We start from the raw sequence: 23,053 nt of genomic DNA, 5'->3' as shown, positions 1-23,053 counted from the left end.
TATATGGTCCATTTAATATATATATAATATGATTAAGAGTCGGATCTTTGCTCCCCTATATCCACGGGCACCTGCACCCGCCCCAAAACATTCTTTTTACAATATTTTAATAGGTGATGATAAAAAAATAATTAAATAAAATTAGTCAACATTTTGTTGGGTGGTCTGCTGAGGATAATTTTTTAATTATTTTTTCTACCACGTCACCTTTTGAAATATTATAAAAATATCTTTACCACCTAAGCATATAAATAATATAAATTAATATTAAATAGATCCGACAATATCCTAGTTAGTATTTTATTAGGGTTACTAACGGTTCTATTGTCAAAAACCAAAAGTAAGTTAAGTAAAAATTTTAACATTTTGAAACTTAAATGACCAAATGAAAACTAAACTCAAAATTTAAGGATACAAGTGTAACTTTGATAACTAAGGACCAAATCAAAACTAAGTTTAAAAATAAATGGCAAAAGTGTAACATTTTAAAATCTACGCGCCGAATTGCATCTGAACTCAAAATTCAAGAAAAAAAAAGTGTATTTTACCAAAAAAAAAAAAAACCTAAAAAGACCGGACCTTGAGTAACATTTTTGTTACTGACTTTATAGAAGTTAGTTTGTAGAACAAAATGAATTCATAAATTTGAATTTATGTAGCCTATGGATCAGTAATCTTTGGAATAACCAAATTTATTTCCTAAACATGATTCCAATCATAAAATTTAACCTGAACCAAACATTTATTTCCTAAGACATTCTTAGAGTGTAGGAACTATCTCACTCTAACTCAATAAATGGGTACCTAAAACCTTCATGACTCTAACATCTCATATAGTTTATACCATCTTCCATGGAGCAACAAATTCTCTCTAATATTTTCATCAATAATTCTAATTTGACTCTCTCTCTGTTACTTTTCAAGTCACAACTCACAAAGATTTGTAATAATAACAAGAAACCAGAGCAAATAACTATACACCTTACTGGAACTAAACAACAATCATAAGAATATTAGACCCTTTCTTCAAGTTTGTGTCACAATTGAGTGAATGTTTTAAAAGAATCAGTCAACAGTAACAGTTCATCGGTCGGGACCTATATTTCTTCATGACACAGTTACCTGCGCTCTCTGGCAGCACGAAACAAATGATAGTAAATAAGAAACCCTACTCCGCTCGAGGTTTGATCTTCTAACAAAATGCTGAAACCTGGAAAGAATAAAACGGAAAATTTTGAGTAACACTTGTTTTGGTAATGTTTTGTTCAGCAGTAGAGTGGAAAGAACCTTGAATGAACACTCATGTTGTACTATCCTTCAATAGAATAGATCATCAGATCTGTTATGGTTCCTGCAGAGCACGTGCAAGTTATCGAGTTTTCATTTAAGTCAAGTCAAGTCCCCACAGAAAAAACTACTGTTCATTCAAGACTGATAAACAGAATACTGAGACTGCCAACATTATTTTAACCAAATTTAGATACCATGTCTGGAGTTCAACATAAATTATAGTTGAACATAAGGGTACTGCAGAAGTTATAAATTGGTTGCAGACTAGCTGCCTAAAACGTCTGCACCGTTGAGGAAGCAGAAAGGATAATGAGCTTCACGCAATAATAATATGGACATGGACTAAATATTTCTATTGATTGGGGAAGGGAAAAGATAATTACGACTCATGAGCTGAGGCTGTACGGCTCCTATGTGTTTATCGTCTATCTTCTTATTGGTATTTAAACAAAATGAAACGAAGGAAGTTCATAGAACTTTAACCAGAAACCTTACGGAATTATAAAGCAGATGGAGACGGCTGAGCAGCCACACCAGGCAACCAAGCTTCCAAAAAGTTTTGGCATTCTATATCTGCACGAGACAGAGCAGCAAGAGGAGTGACGGTAATCTGAAATGGAATCACGAGCTTCTAATTAATGATGATAATATCTTCTGTAATAATTTCTATTTTCTAGTACAAAAACATGTTAATTTTCTAAAGAGAATGATACACACGTAGCCTTCTCGTAGATATTTGAAATCTGTATCTTCGTCATCAACAGGTGCACCTATTACCTACAAAGATAATAACTTAAAGTTAACATTTACAAATATAACATTCTGAGTGACGCAAAGCTAGGAATGGTTAAATAAAAGAGTCATCAAATTATCCAAAATAAAATAATTCCAACTGAGAATGCAAATGGGTGCAACCTGATGGTTAAATGTTGCAGAGAATGAGCAATCTAGAACAGAACAGTCCCAGTGTTCTAGAGATTTCCATTCATAATGATGAAATGAATAGATAAGTACGGAAATTTTTATTGTTGCACTCTCTGTATTAACTATTGGGAAGTTAGAGTTTCTCTAATTGGCTAATTTGGAGGTTAAACCTCCCTCCTACAAGTTCATTTTCCTTTACATTTTTCGTCTAGATACAGGTTTGCAATATTTGGACCACTTACAACAGAAGACAAAACTGTAGACCTCAACTTAATAGTGAAGCAATGTTTTCTGAATGCATAACGGAGCCCTTTCATGTTGTTGGGTTAAGAGAAACTCTTGCATACATTCAAGGAATTCAGTGCAGCATTTTGAGGTGAAGATATCAAAGAATCATCCTCGAATTTCACACTCGAGGACAAGGGTGTCGTTAGGGAGAAATAAAGTGAACATGACAACCATGTTTTATTTTATGGTCCTTCATTTTCAATAATAGATAAGCAACCAGAGGCTAACTTCCAATAGCATTTCTAAACTAGAATTGATAATTGATCCCGATAGATAGAATAGAAGGAATTAATGGGTTTCTTGAATTATAGAATTTGGAGGAGGGAGGAGAAGAGTACCAACCTGCCTCGTAAACAGTTCAGATGATTCATTTGTCATATAACATTCCGCTACTGATGCTGCTGGCTCCATCGTCATTGTTGACAACATTTTACCTCCTTGAGAATCAGAAGCAACTCTTCTCCAACCCATTTTGTACATGCATCGACCTTGTTTGGTTACCTTATACCCCTAAATAATGTACAAGGAAAAAAACATCCACCAGTATTACTGTTACCCCACCTCTTTCATAACATGGAAGTAGAATAAGCAGTCAACATAATACTTTCTAGAGCACATCTCAATTCAAGATGGCACAAGATGTTCACTAGGTGTTATAATATTTATTACCCTATGGTTAGCAATATCTGTTGGAAAATCAATATTCAAGAAACAACTTCGTGGAAAAGTTTGAGCCTTGGCATCAGCTAACATTGCACTTATTATGGGCAAGCAAGCCTCAGCAGCGAGTGTGTAGTCATTTATATTGCTCCTACCCCCCAACCCTGAAGCTCCATAACAAGAAAATTCAAATGAGTAAAGACTAATAATACAACCTATAATAATGAGATATACTTTTAGAGTGATAATTAAGATGATCAACAAAATTTTAACCAAGATCACAGACAATCTTCTGCTCAACACTTTGGAACCTTTCTTTTGGGAAAAAAAAAAGAAAAGAGAAAAAAGGGAATCTATCCCAATAGATATTAGTTATTACGTAACAATTACATGATTAAGTCTAGCAATAAAGGAAACCTTTCTACATACCACTCATAAGATAAAGAAATAGAAGGAATGCCATTAAAAAAGGCTTCTCGAGCACCAGCTACCGTTCCAGAATATACACTGCAGTTTAAATGAAAGACTGAATCAACAAAGTTAAAAAATCATTTCCAACCACGCACAGATAGCTCTCATTTTACTTGCTAGACAAATAAGTATGAAAGCTTTAATGGGTTCCACACAAGTTGATACTTTAAGTGCAAACTTTTCTTGCCAATACTATGGGCATGTAAATACGCATGCTGAGCACATATTTGATACTTCAGTGCCCATTGATAGTTAAGCTGTCAAAATAGTTCAATATAAGGGCAAATCTGTCAAGATTAGTCACTAACACGTGATAACCGCAGTTGCTACCCATGTTTATGCCACTGACTACCTGCAATTAAAAGTACAATTCATAAATAGGCAAGAAGAGCTAAACAGATTACAAGTTGTATGCACCAACTTCATTAGTGATAACATTGTGAGAAGAGTGACCATCCAACATAAAGTAGTTGTTTGACAAAATAATCTACATTTACAATTACAGATACACATCTGGGTTGAAAAGACATTTCTTGTGTCATTATAAATCCTAACTTCTTGTCAGCTTATCCACACGTCAAATAAATTAAAGTGAACAAAGCACAAATAGAAATAGCTCTATATGAAAAAAAAATATACTACAGGCTACAGCCAAACCATGCACTAAACGAAAAGAGAACTACCAGATCAGGAATTGAAGGAAAGAGAGCTTTGGATATTCCCAAAGAAGTACAATCGGCTGGAGTTCCTACAGAAGCACAAAAGCTTAAAACCTCGTTAGTCACTAGAAGCAATATCGGGCATCAGCTAGGTTGAAGTTCAAGTCAATGATAATTGGTTTTGATGAAAACGAGAAATACTTCAACATTATGTCTCAAGGAGGGAGAGTGCATGGCAGATCATTTCAGTCCATTTCATTACAACCCCAAAGCTTCAAGTTAAATACATTCAGTAAAAGTGAAAATAAAACAAATATTGGAGGAAGAGACAAGTAATTGGACATTGGACTATAGCAAATATCTTAATGTACATTAATGGTCCTAATATATTGGTAAGGCCCCATTTGAGCATAATTACTGTAAAGGTTTTAACTCTCCCTTACTCTGCCACACTACTATAGCTTCATAGCATTGTCACGAGCACCAACATTGTGTTTATACGTAGAACATAAGAAAGTAGACACTTCCACGAACTAACCATCAGGGGCTTGGGGTTATAGGCCTATTAAAGAATTATTTTTCCCAGAACCTCCAACGAACTAAACATTTCCAGGTGAGGTAGAATAGCTGAGAAGTGAACAGTCTATTTAAGTTTCTTGTAAAAGATAAAGCATTTGAAAACAAGGATGTCAGAAACCCTGCTGCCATTCAAGTTGAGGAGAGAAAGTTAAATCTTTCACCAGCAAGTGAATTCATTTATCATCGATATCCAAATACATTCTTCCTACCAACTCCTAGAACTAAACTCAAAGGCACAACAAAATCTGCAGTGTGCACTAGTTCAAACGAAATTAAAGATTTCAAAAGAGAGGAATAGAAGACAGACCAGAAACAGCATAAGAAGTTGTTCCTTCAATAGCGACTTTCTTAACAGAAACAGGATGACGCCAAGTAATAGATTGGCTAACAGCTGATTTTTCCCTGCAAAAACAACCCCCCACAACGTCATAATAATAATAATAATAACAATTATCAAATAAAACAAAATGAAGCTAATAATTCGGGACCTACAACCCAATCTTATAATATTGACTAATAAATAAGAAAACTGTACAGAAGAAAACAGCTGCTTATATCTCAAATCACGCGATCCGATGGCCATCGACATTCTAAAAGAAAGAAGTTAGCATAATCACTAGCAAAATGATAAAAGAACTCTAAGTGCACTAGCGATCAGTCAAATTAGAACCAGCAAACAGAACAGACGTATGAACAAAATTTCACAAACTAAAACGCACGTATCTGAAACACAGATCATAATCATAAGTTTCAGCCGGCAGCGCACGCAAATTGGAACAGGAAGAGCAGGAGGAGAAAGAGGATAAGAGGCGTACGAATCAGGAGCGCAGACTTGAACATTGTAGAGCTGAGTTGAGACGAGGACGCGAACCAGAGCGCGAAGACCGGGCGCATCGATTCCATCGTCGTTGGTGACCATGATCGTCGGTCTACTGTCTGAGCTGACGGCGGTGGCTTCCATTTTTGCGCACAGAGACGCAGGAGGACGCCGGAGCAACGTAGAAGAAGAGAAGAGAAACTAGAGTATGGCCTCGGGCACAGAGGACTGATTTAAAAAACCATTATTCGGAAGAATATCTGAGACTCCATAGCCAATCAAAGCGCTCCGCTGACGCAATTATTGTAATTTTGTTCTACTTCTCGTCGTTTCCGCCTTTTGGAAATTTACATCTGTTTTCCTTTTTGCAAGGAAACTAAAAATGAATATTTTAAAAGTGACTAAAACTATTAAAATAAAACATATGACTATATAAATATCTAAATATAATAAATCAACAATAATTTTTCTTTTTCGTATATGTGGAGTGTGCATGCGATGGAATAAATTCTGCAGATGCTTTCCGCAATCCGACGAAAAATACTCTGTCTCTGACTCTTGAATCTTGATCTGGACTTAATAATAAATTAGTACTTTATACCAATAGATATTCATTATTCCATATTTAACTTAGATCCTCCGTAAACCATAAAGATAAAGCTCGAAAAAAAAAAGAAAGAAAAAAGATAAAGCTTGAAACTAAAACTATAATATATATGTCAAACCCGACATAACTCAACTTGTTAAAACACACGATCTGTAACTATAGGTTCATGATCTATTTTCTTTGATTTGGAAGTCAAATAGATGTAGTCAACCTATTGAGCTCGATCAAAATACTCTGCTCCATTTATGATTTGTGTCAAGATTTATGTCGAACTTTATCATGCATATCGTTTGTATGTGCCTAACTATTAAAAAAAATTTACGAGCTTGGTGCCAATAGGGACGTACTCAGACCATGATATGTTGGAATGGTTGTATGTGGTGTGTTTTCCGGCAGAAGCAAAATCAATGATGAACCCGATATCATAGTTTGGCTAATGGCCATGTAAAGCTTCTTGAACGTGTGAAGAACAAACATGGAATACGTGAAAGGGAGGACAGCAATGTTGAGAAGAAGCTCAGGACACCCACATTTAATCATATCGAATGCCTCGGTTTGTGCTTGCGTTATTCACCGAGTGACTAGCGAGGTCGTCGTTGCTGTGGAACATTCAATTTCTAAGGACATAAAATTGGTCCTGACTTCAAGGAAGGATTCCTCTGCCTGTGCTGCTGTGGGAGTTGATTTGACTCAGAGAGGATAGAAGGGAAGCTTAAAGTTGTGCTTCAGTCTGTCATTGATAATGGGCGAGTAATGTGAAGGTAAAGATCAAGCAGCAAAAGAGAGCAAGGAAAGCTGGGAGATTATGAAGTTGCCTTTTTGATGTAAGTCAATTTTCTATACAACTTAACATCTAAGTTTTCTACTTACCTCCTTTATTTGCTTGCCATTTAATGTTCCCTGCACAAAGGCAAGTGTTTTTAATTGATATGATCTAGAGAAAGATTTATGGTCAGAATCAAAATGTTATCTGTATATATGTGCCAATGCTTAACTTTGGGAAGCTTTAATGGAGAAATGGGTTGGATCTTTGAACCATGTACACCATTTGATAAATAATTCCTTTATTTTCATTATTCTAAGAGTAGTTACTTGCATCCTGTTCTTACCAATGGTTGAAATAATGAATCAAAAGGTTATTATTAAACCCAAATAACCAAATCCCAGGAGAAACAACATTCCATAATGGTTGGATTTCATGTATTTAAATTAAACCAAGACCAAATCTACAAAATCATCCAAAATCAGAGGCTCAGAGAACTCAGAGAAACAACATGGCATCATTTGTGTTATTGTTCTTGGTTATTCGTTTGTAGGTTTTGGATGGAGAAATGGATTGGACATTTTAACACTATGCATAATTTGAACCCAAACGACCAAACACCAAGAGGAACAACATTTCAGAATGGTCATTTTCCATATAGTTAAACTAATCCCAGGATTAAATCTACAAATCATTCAAAACGAAGGAAGTAAATCACCAAGAACTCAGATTGAGCTTTGGATGGAGAAATCATTAAATTTTCAACAATTGGAATCTTTGGATGGAGAAATGGGTTGCATCTTTGAACAATATGCATCATTTGACAATTAATTCCTCGATTTTCATTAGGCCGCTTAAATCAGCCCCTTGCTTCTTACAAGTTACAACTGACAGGAATTCTGGAATAACGTATGAAGAGAACAACATTCCAGAATGGGTTGTTTCCATAAAGTTTAAAGCAAGACTAAATCTACAAAATCATCCAAAACGAAGGAAGTAAGTAAGGAAGAACTGAGATTTTCAGTCATTAGCTGTGGCTAATTGAAGGGCCAGTAACTCCTCCTCAGGGATGGTCTTAATGTGGCAGTCGGAGCGGGGATAAGCCACACAGAGAAGCGCATAGCCGCGCTCCACAACATCATCGCTGAGCATTCCTTCGCTCTGATCGACGGCGCCGCTGACAAGGCGAGCAGGGCAAGTCATGCACACACCAAGCTTGCAATCGTGGGGCACGGACAAGCCAGAATCCAATGCGCTGCTCAATATGCTCTCGTCGTCTTCAACCTCCAGCTCGGTGCTCTGCCCCTCGTGCTCAATCACCACTTTGTACGATCGGACGAGCAACCGCCGCCGTAAGCCGATCTGGGTTGTGGGTCTGAGCTTGAAAACAGAGGAAAGCTTTGTGGGTTGCTTTTGTTTTAGTGGAGAGAAAGCGGATGGAACAAAATGAAGAGTTGCCATGGCTACCCTTTTCGTCTCTCTGCTTGGGGACGAAATGAAATGTGATTTGTGAGGTTGTGGCTGTGGCTTCGAGGGCGTTGTAAAGGGATAAGGATTTGTTATTGTGCTTTTTCCTTGATGTAATTTGCCAAACTAAACTTTATAAAACTTTTTTTTCTTTGAGAAATCTAAACTTTATAAAAATAATTTATTTGCCAATATATTCTACCCTCGTGGCTTTGGTTTTTTAAAAAAAAAAATTGCATTTTTTAGCATAGCTTAATGTATCTATCTCCATATCCAACCACAAAATAATAATAACTTTATAATTTGTTTAATTAAAAGATTTACCTAGAATCAATAGGGCGTTTTCTTGATAGCTTGATATATCTATTAAATGTAGAGTAAATACTTTGTAATAATTTTTTTGTTAAATAACTAAATATCATAAAAAATTGAAAAGTATTTAACTTGAAATATTGTTCAATCTCCCCTAAACATCCTACAAAAGTACTTTGAAATTATTCATTTACATAATTTAGGTGTTTACCGATGTGTAAGTATTTTCTTATCTACCAGCATTAAAAAATTGATGGTTATTTATTCTATTTATGCATTCATCTAACTTAGTGTCATTTTTAGTGGTGCTAAGTATAAGATACCTGATAAGCATCTAAATTTTATTATATTCATAATGAGTACAAAATTAGGATACTATTTGGATTTGTTGCTTACCAATAAATAAGCATAGTCTACTTGTTGCCTTTACAAATTTGACAACTATTTATTTTCTTTTCCTTTATGCTTCGTCTCAATCGTTGGTAAACACTTGAGTTTTATATAGTTCTCACATTCAATGTTGACTTTTTTTTAAGAAGGACAATATTCATTTGGGAGACATAGTGAAAATTCTTTAGAGACAAGGTTGGAGGTAAGAATACCATTTTCTCTTTAATTTCGAGAATAAAGATGAATAGTGCATTATTGATCTTGACCTCACCTCTAATGTCTTTTGGGTTCTCTTTTAATGTTATTATTCATAGGTTAACCCAAAAATTTTATGAATTCGGTGATTAAAATGAGAGAATAATGAATTTTATTTGCATATATCCCCAACCCCAATTATTTAAAATCGGGAAGTAAGAGTATTGAAATTATCCATGGAGTTATGGACTTCGTTTAGGTACACAATTCAAAATATATATTGTTTGGGAGATGAAATTGTCGAACGACGTTGATTCTCCCACAGAAGAATCATTCAAGGTGGTAGCTCCACCTCGAACCTGTCGAGGTGAGAGACTCGACCATTATGATTTGCAAGCTTATTAGACGGTTTGATCTGAACAACCCAGGTTCAACCTGTGACTCGACAAGAATAACCACCGGTCGTGAGGTTTGTTGGACTCTGCGCCTATAAATAGAGGATCTCATTCTTATCTTAGGTATCGAATTTCTCATCGATTTTGTTATTCAATCTGAACTGCTTTTTGCCCTCTTGTGCAGGTCATTCCGAAGTAGTTCGAGTTAACTGGCATCCGACCATAACCACGTCAAACCTTGTGCAATTTTTTTTTTTTTTTTTTTTTGCATAAACATATATAATTATACGAAGGAAATATTTATTTTTGTAAACAACTAGTTTTTTAATGAATTATTGAAATATTATTTTCCGACGTCGAAGAATTCAAATGAATAAATGAAGAATTTGCTATACATCTAAATTATAATAACGACCTAAAATAGAGAGAGGAATATTTTAAAGAGAACAAAATATTGTTTCATTTTCATTTTTATTAATGTCTAACAAGCGTAGTTCAATTCCCAAACTACCCTCGAGAAATAAGGCAACTCCCTGTATGACCCAATTCAATTTCCTTATTTGACCTTTCTCCCCCCTTCTGCTTCGCTACTCGCACTCTCGCAGCTTGCGTCGTCGTTCAGTCCTCGCCTCTTCGAATCGCTGCCGGATTGGCTTCACTCCGAGCACTGATTAGCGGCGCCGATCAAGTACGCTTCGTTTTCTGTTCATCTCTTTCTGCCTTATTTTTATTACAACTTTCAAGTTTGCGATCGAGCTTTTTATTTTCTTTGCGGATCGTATGCCTGTTTTGCTTGCGGCTCCGACTGAGATTAGGTTTTGCAATCCGTTTTTATTTTGAGTAAATTCTGGACTATATACTCTACTCGGAAGGATTAGGGATTTATTCTATTGTATTGAATCATTTGTGTCCAAGTATAGTATTAGGACTGCCGAGTTCGAAACCGAAATGCCTGTTGTTGGTCTATAAGTTCTTTGCTAAAAGCTCGCTAGCAGTGCTATGGAGAATTTGCTTTTATTTTGAAATTTGGCCTCCGTTTTTCTGTATTTCTGCGTACTAGCGAACCTATGGCTCAGTTCACAACTGTCTGAGTATCTGTAGTTTCGTTATACTTTCTCTCTGAAATTAGAATCTCAGGCGCCTGTTTGTAGTATTATGAATTATAATTATAATAAATGATGGGACGGTTTTTAGCTTGAAATTGTTCTGAGTTTCTAAACTGTGGTTGAACGTAGCGTAGTCCGTTTTTTGTACTCTCCTTTCCTTTCCGCGCTTAATATTATTTTTGTCTCGATTCAATGAAATTACGTTATTGTTACAATGATTTGTCGGTAAATTACTAGTAGTTGGGGGATGAGGTAGTGGTGATTTTCAGACTATGGTTTTGCTGTTTGGTGCTTGCTTGTTTTCAAATTAAACACTGAAGGGTATTTATATGTTAAGTTTTCTTACATCGAAAAGTCAACTCCGGTCTTCATTCGTCTATGCTACAAGTGGACTTCCAGATTTCCTGGTTTTCCTTTGATGCTTAATTTTTTTTACCTTCACATGAATCGCAATTATGAATGATGAACTGAAGCATCGGGAGCAGGAAGGAAGTCTTTACAGATTGTGAAGTCAGTTTCTTTGCTTGCTTTGAGGGATATCTTTACTGGGCATTAGCTGTGGCCATTTCTTTTGCTTGGTCGACTTTCACCACTGGGTTTCAAGTTCTGACCACTATTGCTGAAATGGGCAGAGAAAGTTTAGGACGAACTTGGATTAAACCAATCCACCCTGATTACAAATGTAGATACGATTATAGTAACTAAGATAGTTTACAAGTTCACTCCTACATCAAATTCTGTGCTAGCACAAGTTCAATAGCAGAAACTTAATCGTACAAGTTTACAATATCAATCATGCACGCCAACTATTAGATGCTTTGCTTCTATGAGTTGATTCATTCACTGTGGGTTGTATTTTTGTTCTTTTGTCATAGGCGTACAATATCCATGTAAATAGGTGGTTGGGATCTGTGGTTGTTCAGAGGTTTAAAGGGGCTTCATGTTCTTAAGGAGAGGGTTTGCATTTATTAGCCCTCACTTTTTTTTAAGGGGCTGCAGCTTTTGCTCAAAAGCATTGCCCAAGGGAATCCTTGGAAGCGAGAATGAAAGGGTATCTCGTTCAGATGGCATAGCAAATGGTTCATTCAGGCATCAGCTATCTCCATTGTTCCCTGATGACAAACCTCAATCAGGTGCCTATGATGTTGAACTTGTAGATGATGATACTTGGGCAGTTTCATGTGGTTTAGCAGGAGCATGGGAAGGGAGAGAGAAGGCCTGGTCTGGCTTGGAAAATAAATACTTCTTAGAGGAAGAGGATCATGACCCAGTTGATTATTGTGATTCAGATCTTGATGATATTGACAACATGAGAATACGTGGGAATCTATTCTATAAACTTGACCGGGGTTCCAAAGAGTTTGAAGAATATAGCTTTGATTTTCATCGGAAGAAAAAATCTATAAAGGAAGATCAGAAGCAAAGCAGAAGCAGAATCAATGATAAACCCGATAATTGTTTGGCAAGTGGCTATGTAAAGCTTCCTGAACATGTGAAGAACAAATATGTCATAGTTGAAAGGGATAATGATGACGTTGAGAAGAAGCTCAGGACGCCCACTTTTAATCAGCTCACTGGTCCTTACCATGAGCCATTTTGTCTAGATATATACATATCAAAGGCTTCAGTTCGTGCTTGCATCATTCACCGAGTGACTAGTAAGGTTGTTGCTGTGGCACATTCAATTTCTAAGGATATGAAATTTGACCTGACTTCAAGGAAGGATTCCTCTGCCTGTGCTGCTGTGGGGGCTGTTTTGGCCCAGAGAGCACTGGCAGATGATATCCACAATTTGGTTTACACTCCAAGAAAGTTCGAGAGGATAGAAGGGAAGCTTCAAATTGTGCTTCAGTCTGTAATTGATAATGGAATGAATGTGAAGGTAAAGATTAAGCAGCAAAAGAGACCCAGAAAAGTTGGAAGTCCACCATTAGCATAGGCGGATGAATATCATTGAAGTTGCCTTTTTGATGTAAGACAACTTTCTGATATACGAACATCTAAATAATATTGTTATAGATTATTATTCTCTTACACGATCTTATTTATAATTGTCGTTATATTATTGATTTTGTTTTTCGGTGGCAAACAGTTCGGTTTCTAGAATTCAAAACTCTTGGAAGTGTTGTTAGTCGTTTAAAATGAAGGGTGAGGTGCAACTATACTCACGTAGAGCCACTCGTATACTGTTGGTTTAAGAAAACTCCTGCCTACCCTCCTCACCCTCTATCTTGCTGACGAATGAGACCACCCCATCTTCCATGACAAAGCCATATTCCTTGCAATGCAGAGCAATCTGTCCTTTTCCATGAACTACATAGATACACCAACTCACGCTAGATTTTCTGGAGTTCGGACTTGTATTTTTCATAGATATTTCATGTGGATGGATGTAAAAAGTCATTCGTCTTTCTGTGTTATATTTAAGGTGATGGTTTTGCACTCTTCTTCACATCGTTTTACCAAGTTTCTAACCACTTTACAGATCAAAATGGCAAGCTCAAGTGAGAGTGATCGCAAGGAACCAGTGAACGAACAAGTTATTGCGAACATGTACGGTGCTTTAAAGTCCGAGCTCAATCAGATATACTCAAAAATCACAGAACTTGAAATGGAAGTGAGTGAGCACTCTCTGGTCATTTCTGCAATTGAGCCACTTGACCCATCAAGAAGATGCTACAGAATGATTGGGGGAGTGCTGGTGGAAAGAACTATCAAAGAGGTCCTGCCTGCTGTTAAACGAAACAAAGAGGGAATCGAGGAGGTCGTTTCCAGACTCAATGAAGGGCTGGAGAAGAAGAAGAAGGAAATTGCGGACTTGGAGGCCAAATACAAGATCAGGATTAGAAAGCCTGATGGTGAGGCTAAGGAGGAAGACAGCGGGCGGAAAGAAGGCGCAGCCCAAGGAGTCCTTGTTGGCCCTGCAGGTGACACTTAAACCCAACACCATCTACAACTCCTGATCATATTCTTGTAGTGCTAAACTTTTTTGTTTCATCCGGATGGTTCACTGCTCTTCTATCATCGTGTTCGTGTGAAATTTTGTTTGAGAACTTTCAGTTCAATAGGAAGATTCCAGGTCTTATGTGGTATATAGATTTTGAGGGAAGAAATTGAATGGGAGCAGATTTTTCAGCGTTGTGAACTCATTGAAAAAAATTCTCAAGTTCTAGATTCTCTCTTCTGAATTCATTAGTTTAAGACCTCAAATAGAGATTTGATTATGACATAAGTTTCCTCAATCTTTCTACCTTATTAACACGAAATTACAAAGCAGTCTCTTCCATTAGAACCCATTGGAATTTCGAAAAATTACAAAGTTCACATCTCAATTGAAGCCTCTTTCATATTATCCTCTCAGCTGAAGAAATCCTGAACTCCTTTTCCGGCAAAAACTCGGTCGGACAGCTCCGCTAATAAGGCATTTACAGTGAGCAAAACGACACTAGACCCAGCGATAACGCCGATCACCACCCCCGTCGTACCCAAAACCTTTCGAAACGCCGGCCATTCGATCTCCTTGATCTCCTCCGCCACTCCGCCGAGCAGGCCCCCCTCTTTCTCCACCTTCTGCTGCTTCAAAGCCTCCTGAATTTCGGCGCCCAAATTTGCACCGGATTCTGCAGGTTGTCCGGCCGTTTTTGACCCCTCCGGCGGCCCTGCTTGAACTTCCGCCCCTTCGGACTCTGTATTCTCTTGGCTTTCCTGGACGGCATTGACGGCGGCGAACTCGATACTCCGTCTCGAATTAACCGTCGGAAGCCTGATCGTGGGCAGTAAGTGAGGGAGAGAACGGCGACCGGAGCTCCGCCGTGCTGATACGAACAAGGTGGCGGCTCTGTTCGTTGAAGTGGGTGGAATCGCCGGGAATTTTAGGGAAATCGGAACGGCCATTTTCCCTGTCGGTGAGCGGTGGAGAATCAGATTGGATAAATCGGTTCACAGTCATACCTCGGGATAGCTAGGGCTTTGTTTGTGGCCCACATTATCTTTTACAATCGTTGGATCCCATGTGGGCCGAATTTTGAAAAGCCCAAATCTTTCTGATTGGGCCTAGCCCATGAGAATTTGGGATACAGGTGGTTTCATGAACCCAAAACAAGGGATTTCCCCAACCCCCCCCCCCCCCCCCCCCCCCCCCCCCCCCCCCCCCCTTGATACCCCCTATGTAAAATTTACACAGTGAAATTGTCCCACTATTGCTTATTTTTTTGTCATACCGTGCTGAAAAAAGTATAAAATTCTCAGAAGTAACTTGAGAAAGATATTAGGAAAGGGCAAAAAAGAATTAAAAATTCCCAAATAAATTTTCTATTTGCAGAGAGAAGTGAACTATATAAAAGGCATTGGTGATTTACCTGATGCAAAATTTGTTCAATTATTGACTAATTAGTTGATTAGTTAGTACTTATGGTTATTAAATATTTAATAATTAACTATATTATCCTCAAATATGCCCTGACTGCATCTCCATCTCACCACTGGCAAATTGATGAATGAAGTTGATAGTGAAGTATTGAGCCACCAAAATTGGCAGTGATGGTGAGATATGCATATTTTACTCTACTTCCAACATGGAGTAAAATATGGTAATTGCATCAAAAAATTCCATCACTTACTCCAAATCCAAGCCTAAGCCTAAAGATTTGAGAGAACCAAAAATGGTATACCCAAAACAAGACCAAGTATCTTGGGGATCATACTTAATACAAATATATTCATAAAAATACTAAAAGAATGTCTTTCTTTTTAGATGCCTCTTGGAATCTCCCTTTGGATCTGCTTTCCCCTGTCTCCCTTTACTCCATATCAAACAAAACTCCTTTCAAATCTCTCTCTCATGATCTTGGGTTTATCAAGCCTATACCATGCTAGTGTTACATAATTTGTGGATGGGTTTGCCTCAATTTGATGACCCTTTTCAATATTCAAGAAATGTGCAAAAGGGTAAGGCTCAGAAAGAAAAATGGATAACAAAAATCGTAAGAGCTCAAAATTGTATAGAATGAGAATTCGCAGGCGAATTCTAAATGAAACATAATTAAGAAAAAATTAGAGCTAATTAAATACTTTCTAACTTCTACTTATCAAAATGTATAGCTATAGATTTTTTTTTTGTTAATTAGAAAATGATTTGTACTTTTGTGAACTTTATGAATCAAAAGTGTTAAAGTGAACTTTGGTATACTAAAAAGGAGAGAGAATCTGCTTTGGAAAGTATAGAAATAATAAAGGCAATGGTGACAAATCCTCTTTCTTTTTCAACTCTTAGTTGCCCAAATTGAGATGCAATAAATCTTCTGTCTAAAGATGGTGTCAAAAATAAAATCTCATTTTCTTTAGAATATTTGCCTCTACTTATTTGCCTTTTTATTATCAATATTTTATTCTAAAACTAAAATCAAAATAGTAATCCATGTTTTTTTTTAACTATATTTGTTGGGCAAAAAGATTTAGATAAAGAAATGTTGCATTGGTTTTCTTAGATAAGGTTCAAATGCCCCATTATTTTTTGTTTTTAACTTTTTTTAGAAATTATTTGGTATTTTTTTTTTTTACGTTTTTCGTTTTAAATTTGTTGTAATTGTTTAAGTTTCCCATTTTTCATTTTTAAGAAATGTTTTTAAAATTGAGTAGAAATTTTAAAAATAACAAAATCAAGTTTTTCAAGAAGCAAGAAACTGTTACCAAATATGTTATTGCTATTTTTTTTAATAAAAGGGGAAATTAATTTTGTTTTTCTTTATTAAAAAAGAATATATGAAAAATCAGACGTGAAAAACAAAAAGAAACATGAACATTACCCAACAAACTCTTAAATTTCAATTTTTGGCACTAATAAATATTTTATATGAATAGAAAAATTTTCATCCTAAATTATAATCTCAAAATAACACGTAGTTCATCTAATTAGTCAATTTCGTTATTGTATATTGATTTTTTTCTTTAAGAATATAGGTTAACTAACAAACATCGGTTGACTTAAAATACAATTTCCTATAACTTATTTACAAAATATTTATTGAGTTGAGTTTTTTTCCTTCTTTTTTGGTATTGAATTTAACATGATTTCTTTCCCAAATAGAATTTTGTTTTTGTTTTTGTTTTATCATGACTTAATATACAAGAACAAAAAGGTGTAAAATTCTTTAAAATAGGAGCATCAGATGGTAGATGAAGGGTAGTTTAGTAATCATTGATATTTTCAAATTTGATTTTTGGTATATATCTATTCAAACTAAGCAATATATGTATAAATTCCTATAAAGTACTTACTAATTTTGAATTTAAATCCTTCTATCCCACATATTCCAAAAAGAGAAAAAACACAACCTACAGACCGATTTTCATTAAATAAACCAACCTTCACACAATTCAAAAACTATTTGATCGAACTTTAAGAACCAAACAAGTCGGGTCATAAGAACAACTTTTCGACGGCTGAGAGACATCATAAAACAAATTTAATTGTACCCGTTCTTGAATTTGAATCATCCATCCGTATTGCCTTTAATTTGACAGAGAAAAAGAAAGAACAAATTAAATGGTAGAGCAACGAACAAAATATACTATACATAGCCATGTAACGTTAAACAATTATTCATTTGCTTACACAAAACTTCCATCTACCTCTCCATAAACAAAAACAAAAATAAACAAACAAATGGCGTTTGCATAAGAACTTTGCATACCCCACCACCTTCTTTAGTTTAAAAAAAAAAACTGCACTCAGTGGATGGCTCTCGCTCTCGTCAAATGTGGCTGTCGTCTAATAACCATTAGATGCATGTATGTGTAAGTCCTATAATTTGAACATCTCTTCAAATAATATTTGGTCGTTGAAAGCACAACTTAATAATTTCTTCCTCGTATATCCAACGGTGTAAAACTACGGACCGGATCGTCTCGATCTCCAATAATTTCTCTCCACCCCACCCCCTTTCAGCTTCAGCTGGTTGATCCCCACTGCTGCAAACACCATTAAATTACAAGCATTTATGTCATCACCCAACACAAACACAACCCAATAGGACCACTCCCCAACCCCAACCCCAACCCTAACCCCCACTCTCTTCTCTCTCTCTAAAGGACAATAAACCAACCCTTCTGCCCCTCTTGTCAGCAAGTATGTACCAAGAAGAAAGAGAAAAAAAAAAACAACTAAAAAAAAACTCTTTTTTTTTTTGCTTAATTTTCTTTCATTTTCTGTTCCACCAACCAAACACAATATTCTCTCTTTTTTATGAGATTGGTGATGTGGGATGCTTTATGCAATCCCACGCTTTCCTTGATTCTGTGTGTTGTGTGATGATCATCGAAACCCACATTTTCTTTGTCTTTCTTAGAACAAACATTCCAAACTTTAACCAACTACTAAGCTTTGCCCCTGCAAAACAATCCACAAAATCTCATCAACTTTTCAAAAAGATCATAAAAATTGATTATGAAAGGATATTTTTCTTTCACTATTTGTTCCTTTCTTCCTCATCTTGCCTTTTTGAACCAAAATGGTGTAAGTTTGTGTATAAAACAAGAAGAAAAAACTGATGCAAAAATATTATTCCCAATGAATACTGTGTAACTTTCCAATGTGGTATATTTTGAATGGTTAGAAATTTTAGTAGGATGAATATAGAAATGGGTAAATATTTAGATGCTCGCTATTGTAAAATTTTTTACGATAAAAAAATAATTGAGGTACCAATCAAATTTATCTTGATTAAAGATATATGTCAATTATACTGAGTTATGTTATTTTTAACAAAAAAAAAATATAATAAAATTGATATTTAAAAAAAGAAATAAACCATATAGAGCCCACGTAAATTTAGTAGTAACTAGCACATATGTCTCTATATTCTCTAATCCATACGAAGAAGTTAGGTATGAATTCGAACATCTCACTCTGTTTAATAAAAAATAATAGTGGCAAGTATAGAGATAAATACTACCGGTCAATACTTAAATGTTGTTCGTAAAAATATATTGGATAAGAAGTCACTATAATTAATGTGTTGGCAGGTATTATTGTTGTACCAATCATGTGAGCCGAAATTGCTCCGCTGCAGGCGGTGGTCGGAGGGAGAATCCGGCGACTTTTCGAGCAAATAGACGACGAGGTCGGAGAAAGCACTCAAAATAAACTTGTGGGTATGAATGGGGTTGATTTGGAGATAACAGAGGAGGAGGTCCTGCAAATATCGCCAGTCTCGCCGGACGGTCACCGGCCGATCTCTCGCTTCGACCATCTCCTGCATTGAGTTTCTGAAATCGGAATACGGGTCCATAGAGACCTTCCGGACCTTGACGCCGCCGTCGACGGCGGCGCCGGTGCCGGCGGTGGCGTTGTCGGGGGAGGACTCGAAGATGGAGTTGGAGCAGCCGGGGGAGGAGAAGAAGAAGCGGTGGGAAGCGAAGGCGGCGGAGAAGTCGGGGACGGCGTCGGAGTCGGAGGTGGAGTCGTCGGAGAAGAAGCAGTCGTCGGCGGTGGAGGTGGAGGAGTTGTCGGAGTTCTCCAAGTGGGGAAGAGAAGTGGGTTTTTTGTTGGCCGTGGGCGGCGGAGATGGGGGATTCATGGCGGCCGGAAAGCACCGGAGTTTGGAAAACCAGAGGTGGAAGCTATTTTTCTTGACGGTGGACATTTTGAGAGAGAGAGAGAGAGGAAAGTGGAAGAAGAGAGAGAGAGAGTGGGGGTTATATGAAGGGAAAATGGAGGGTGGGCCCCACAGGAAGGTCAACCAGACCAGAGAAAGAAATAAAACTTTTCGTCGGGGAACACGCAAAAATGGAAATAAATGTTTTCCATATATGATGAAACTTTTTCTGGATAATCCACTTTTTTCGGTCTTTAAAAGTCTTGGGTTGAATTATCTATTTAAATCAAAACCTATTTAAATTTTACAAATATTCATCCATTTTTCTTAGTATTACATCATAAATACGAACATATGAATCAAATTGACTCTAGTATAGAAGAGATAGAGATGTCAATTGTTCACTCAACCGGTTAAAAACTTTCAACCTACCATTAATTTGCCATTTGAATATAGTTGAAACATATATATTTGACTAAAAGGTACAAGATTTAAATCTCCAACCTTTAACTGAAAAACGTAAATCATATCGATATAATCTTTTTCAAGACTAATTTAAAATTATAGGGATGAATGGGCTGGGTAATTTAATTAATAGAAGTTTGTTCTTTTAAGGAAATTTAACCAAAAGTTTTGTTATTGTCTATTTGTTGATTAATGGAACGTTACTGTTACTGAATGGTAAAATAGTATTCCCAAAAACACAAGAAGACAATATTTGCTGATTTAAATCAACCGTTACTGATGCTAATGGGAAAGTAACAGACGTCCTAAAAACACATGAAGTTACAAGAGTTAAAACCAAGTTTTAGGACATAGTTTAAATTTGAACCAAAAGAAAACACTGCTGGTTTTTTCCTTTTTTTGATAGAACAAACAAGTGGAGATTCGAACTCCGACCAAAATATTGGTGGGTTTTTGAGATTCGAACTCAAAGACCATTTAGTTGGAGATAGCTCAATGATTTTATATTTTTTTTAATACAACAATATGTAAATGAAGATTCGAACTCATGACCAAATTACGACCATCTTGATCAAAAATAGATGAGTGCCTAAACTAATTGAATTAAGTTCAAGGTAGATATTCAACCTCACGACCATTTGATCGAAGATAGATACCTCAATTAATTGAGCACTAATGATATTATACGGAATTTTTACAACTAACCAATGATGTTATACGGTATTTTTACAACTACAAACAAACATATATGTTTGAATCTTCTCAGCATTAACCAACCTCAATACAATCCAAGAGTAAGATTCCTACTATAAACAACATATATGTTTGAATATTCTCTATATTGACTAACCTTAACATAGTCCAACAGTAAAAATTTCTCCTCTTTCAATGATGTTTATTTGGCAATGGCTACTCGAAACATTGTAGTTAAAAGAATTTTGAAAAACGGTCCACCCTACCAGCAACAAATTTATCAGCCATTTGTAGATTTGAAAATTTACAAAAAATATTTATTTTCTTTCTATGTTATTTTAAATATGTTTAAATCATTATTTATAAATATGATTAAATTAAATCATCAATCAACATACCAGCAGAGGTGGTAAATTGAACGTACATGTCATATTAAGGGAAAAAAACATGAATGAACCCAGAGACTAAATTAAGTTATCTGATTTGATGACTAAATCGGACATTTTTACCGTCTCCAAAGTCCAAGCCATGAAATAAATAAACCACGAATGAGCAAGTTAAACACATATCCTGAAGGAAACATGGCTTTTTAAGTAGCTTAGAGAGGAGCATAGACTAACTTAAAATTGAAGTTTGAACATCATTTTTTAATTTGAAGTCGAACACCATATCCAAAACTTTTTATCCATTTTATTTTCAACGATCGACCCCAAGATAGGTGGTGCACTGCTGACCTCCTTCTACAAGTTAAGGAAGATTGTAATTTTCAAATAAAAATAATTAAAGAAACCAACCAGAATCAAACAGCAAATTCAAAATACAACCTGCACAGAAACCTGACTCAACAGTGAACACTCGACAGATTCTGAAACCAGAATTTACAGAGTTTTAGGACACCAATAACGGTTTCAGAAAACTTAATTCCTACACTTCCGATCAAACCATAACAATACACACTTCGAGAAATAAAAAACTCTACAATCATACTTTGGGTCCTCACTGCTGTTCAATTTTTCATGCATTACTGCCCTCGTTCAGCCTGGCGGCCGCGGCGATGGAGGCCGCCACCCCACCGGGGTGTGTCGTCAGGTTCGAACTGTTCCTCAGCTCCGCCGTCACCACCCCTTCCGCATCCTCCCGGCCCACCGGCTTGTCCGACGCCAGCTTTCCAGTTGCACCCTGTCGTATCACAAATTTATGTATTTTGATAAAATAATATAACCCCAATAAAATAGAAGTCAAATATAATGTACAACACTAACAAACATTTAAATTTAAATCATACTATGTAACAACTTATTTATGCTATATAGTGAAATTTATGGATACCGTTAGGATACGGCTAAGCTGGATCTTGTCCTCGTCTCGTTCGAATCCGGCGTTCAAAGCCGCCGCCGACTGAGCCATGGCGGCGAGCCCGCCAGGGGCTATGATATTGCTGCCGGTTGCTCTTACCTCTGCGGCTTGAATTGCTGCTGCGTCACTCTGTTCCACCGGCTTGTTTCCTGCAGCTTCACCCGCCGCTTCTAGTGCTTCTCCGATCGTTATTACGTTCTGCGCCGTCGACACTGCCCCACTCGCCGCCGTGGTATCCATATACTGTCCCACCACCTACAACAGAGGAAAAAACCATCCCACGAACAAAAGAATAATTCTTGGAAGAAAAAAGGTCCAATTATAAATCTGATCCTAAACTTTAAGCTCGTTTCTGTATTTTCAAAGTAGATAAGACCTTAAAAGAGATGAATTGATGGGAGAAATTAAAGATAAGGGACCTGTCCGGCGACGTATTCGGTAACGACGCGGGCTCCGGGGACGTCGGTCTCGCTGATGTTAATACCCTGGTATTTTGCTGCGTCGCTAACATCACGGCTGCTGAGAATACCGGTTCGGACATTATGGGCGGCGGCGGCTCGCATGACATCGGCCGGACCGGCGCGTGGCACTTCCCCCAGAACTCTGGTTTCGGCACTGCCCATCATGCGAGCATCCTGAGGTGCAATGGGGTTGGAAGCCAGGTCGCCGGAGACGTTGAAAACGTCGCCGTATTTGATGGTTTCCTGTCGCTCGTCGTCGTCCGCGTCCCTGCGTGGCTGCTCCTGACTCATGATTCCAGACCAAAAGAAAAGAAAACGACGCCGTGAGGTAGCTAGGTTTCTCAGCTATTTGAAGGGATTAATGGCGGTGGGGGGTGCATGTTCAGACAAGTGTTGAAATAGGGAAGGAGAAAGGATGGAGATTTCACCATGTTTTTGCACACATGGCGATCTCCTAAAGCTTGAGAAATTCAGAGAGCTGCTTTCTGTGTACAGATGGCAGTTTCTGCAAATATATTGGAAAAATTTTCCCTAAATTCTGAACACACTCTCACAATAGAA

The 23,053-nt window shown here is 36.9% G+C and overlaps 7 protein-coding genes across 9 annotated transcripts; 2 read left to right on the top strand and 5 right to left on the bottom strand.

Annotated features, from left to right (window-relative positions):
• Positions 1–986: 986 nt before the first annotated feature.
• Positions 987–5,953, bottom strand: LOC111009400 (Survival protein SurE-like phosphatase/nucleotidase). The gene is made up of 11 exons (XM_088124530.1): positions 5,687–5,953; positions 5,179–5,273; positions 4,317–4,381; positions 3,942–3,985; positions 3,593–3,669; positions 3,172–3,326; positions 2,845–3,012; positions 2,008–2,067; positions 1,786–1,900; positions 1,288–1,351; positions 987–1,210 (listed from the first exon to the last, which is right to left on the bottom strand). The coding sequence occupies exons 1-9, from the start codon at positions 5,830–5,832 to the stop codon at positions 1,790–1,792; spliced, it is 921 nt and encodes a 306-aa protein (XP_087980656.1). The 5' UTR covers positions 5,833–5,953; the 3' UTR covers positions 987–1,210; positions 1,288–1,351; positions 1,786–1,789.
• A 1,924-nt stretch (positions 5,954–7,877) lies between these two features.
• Positions 7,878–8,561, bottom strand: FDC1 (2Fe-2S ferredoxin-like superfamily protein). Its single transcript, XM_022282392.2, has one exon. It carries the CDS (start codon positions 8,517–8,519, stop codon positions 8,079–8,081), a length of 441 nt encoding a protein of 146 aa, XP_022138084.1. The 5' UTR covers positions 8,520–8,561; the 3' UTR covers positions 7,878–8,078.
• A 1,821-nt stretch (positions 8,562–10,382) lies between these two features.
• On the top strand, positions 10,383–13,554 carry LOC111009286 (Ribosomal L18p/L5e family protein). Its single transcript, XM_022282337.2, has 3 exons — positions 10,383–10,505; positions 11,799–12,895; positions 13,409–13,554. The coding sequence occupies exon 2, from the start codon at positions 11,864–11,866 to the stop codon at positions 12,860–12,862; it is 999 nt and encodes a 332-aa protein (XP_022138029.1). The 5' UTR covers positions 10,383–10,505; positions 11,799–11,863; the 3' UTR covers positions 12,863–12,895; positions 13,409–13,554.
• On the top strand, positions 13,415–14,100 carry LOC111009288 (prefoldin 2). The gene has a single exon (XM_088124314.1). It carries the CDS (start codon positions 13,415–13,417, stop codon positions 13,859–13,861), a length of 447 nt encoding a protein of 148 aa, XP_087980440.1. The 3' UTR covers positions 13,862–14,100.
• SECE1 (secE/sec61-gamma protein transport protein) lies at positions 14,073–14,868 on the bottom strand. The gene has a single exon (XM_022282338.2). The coding sequence runs from the start codon at positions 14,815–14,817 to the stop codon at positions 14,281–14,283; it is 537 nt and encodes a 178-aa protein (XP_022138030.2). The 5' UTR covers positions 14,818–14,868; the 3' UTR covers positions 14,073–14,280.
• A 2,600-nt stretch (positions 14,869–17,468) lies between these two features.
• Positions 17,469–19,637, bottom strand: LOC148211166 (transcription repressor OFP16-like). Of its 2 annotated transcripts, none has more exons than XM_088123718.1 (2): positions 18,961–19,637; positions 17,469–17,892 (listed from the first exon to the last, which is right to left on the bottom strand). In XM_088123718.1, the coding sequence occupies exons 1-2, from the start codon at positions 19,563–19,565 to the stop codon at positions 17,745–17,747; spliced, it is 753 nt and encodes a 250-aa protein (XP_087979844.1). In that variant the 5' UTR covers positions 19,566–19,637; the 3' UTR covers positions 17,469–17,744. The 2 variants fall into 2 exon arrangements, with proteins under 2 accessions (XP_087979844.1, XP_087979845.1); XM_088123719.1 differs by having other exon boundaries at positions 17,755–18,310.
• Positions 19,638–21,438: 1,801 nt separating this feature from the next.
• LOC111009344 (late embryogenesis abundant protein D-34-like) lies at positions 21,439–22,994 on the bottom strand. Of its 2 annotated transcripts, XM_088124471.1 has the most exons (4): positions 22,921–22,994; positions 22,451–22,774; positions 22,005–22,286; positions 21,439–21,854 (listed from the first exon to the last, which is right to left on the bottom strand). In XM_088124471.1, the coding sequence occupies exons 1-4, from the start codon at positions 22,921–22,923 to the stop codon at positions 21,690–21,692; spliced, it is 774 nt and encodes a 257-aa protein (XP_087980597.1). In that variant the 5' UTR covers positions 22,924–22,994; the 3' UTR covers positions 21,439–21,689. The 2 variants fall into 2 exon arrangements, with proteins under 2 accessions (XP_087980597.1, XP_022138087.2); XM_022282395.2 differs by lacking the exon at positions 22,921–22,994 and having other exon boundaries at positions 22,451–22,783.
• Positions 22,995–23,053: the final 59 nt, after the last annotated feature.

The sequence above is a fragment of the Momordica charantia genome, assembly GCF_013281855.1.
Source record: "Momordica charantia cultivar OHB3-1 chromosome 5 unlocalized genomic scaffold, Mcharantia_2.0 BLBB01000005.1, whole genome shotgun sequence".
Classification (NCBI taxonomy): domain Eukaryota; kingdom Viridiplantae; phylum Streptophyta; class Magnoliopsida; order Cucurbitales; family Cucurbitaceae; genus Momordica; species Momordica charantia.
Note: the sequence above shows the minus strand (reverse complement) of the source record. Positions and strands in the feature narration are given on the sequence as shown.

Bases quoted from the DNA above. Each gene is read 5' to 3' on its own strand.
- SECE1 (XM_022282338.2), bottom strand. From the start codon at position 14,817: ATGGCCGTTCCGATTTCCCTAAAATTCCCGGCGATTCCACCCACTTCA.
- LOC111009288 (XM_088124314.1), top strand. From the start codon at position 13,415: ATGGCAAGCTCAAGTGAGAGTGATCGCAAGGAACCAGTGAACGAACAA.
- FDC1 (XM_022282392.2), bottom strand. From the start codon at position 8,519: ATGGCAACTCTTCATTTTGTTCCATCCGCTTTCTCTCCACTAAAACAA.
- LOC111009400 (XM_088124530.1), bottom strand. From the start codon at position 5,832: ATGGAAGCCACCGCCGTCAGCTCAGACAGTAGACCGACGATCATGGTC. The intron at 5,274-5,686 runs GTACGCCTCTTA...TTGTTTTTGCAG, and splicing joins CAAGTCTGCGCTCCTGATTC to GGAAAAATCAGCTGTTAGCC. The intron at 2,068-2,844 runs GTTGGTACTCTT...TTATCTTTGTAG, and splicing joins CTGAACTGTTTACGAGGCAG to GTAATAGGTGCACCTGTTGA.
- LOC111009286 (XM_022282337.2), top strand. From the start codon at position 11,864: ATGTTCTTAAGGAGAGGGTTTGCATTTATTAGCCCTCACTTTTTTTTA.
- LOC148211166 (XM_088123718.1), bottom strand. From the start codon at position 19,565: ATGTCCACCGTCAAGAAAAATAGCTTCCACCTCTGGTTTTCCAAACTC. The intron at 17,893-18,960 runs GTACAACAATAA...TGGTGTTTGCAG, and splicing joins AATTTCGGCTCACATGATTG to CAGTGGGGATCAACCAGCTG.
- LOC111009344 (XM_022282395.2), bottom strand. From the start codon at position 22,783: ATGAGTCAGGAGCAGCCACGCAGGGACGCGGACGACGACGAGCGACAG. The intron at 22,287-22,450 runs GTCCCTTATCTT...CCTCTGTTGTAG, and splicing joins CCGAATACGTCGCCGGACAG to GTGGTGGGACAGTATATGGA. The intron at 21,855-22,004 runs GTATCCATAAAT...GTGATACGACAG, and splicing joins AGCTTAGCCGTATCCTAACG to GGTGCAACTGGAAAGCTGGC.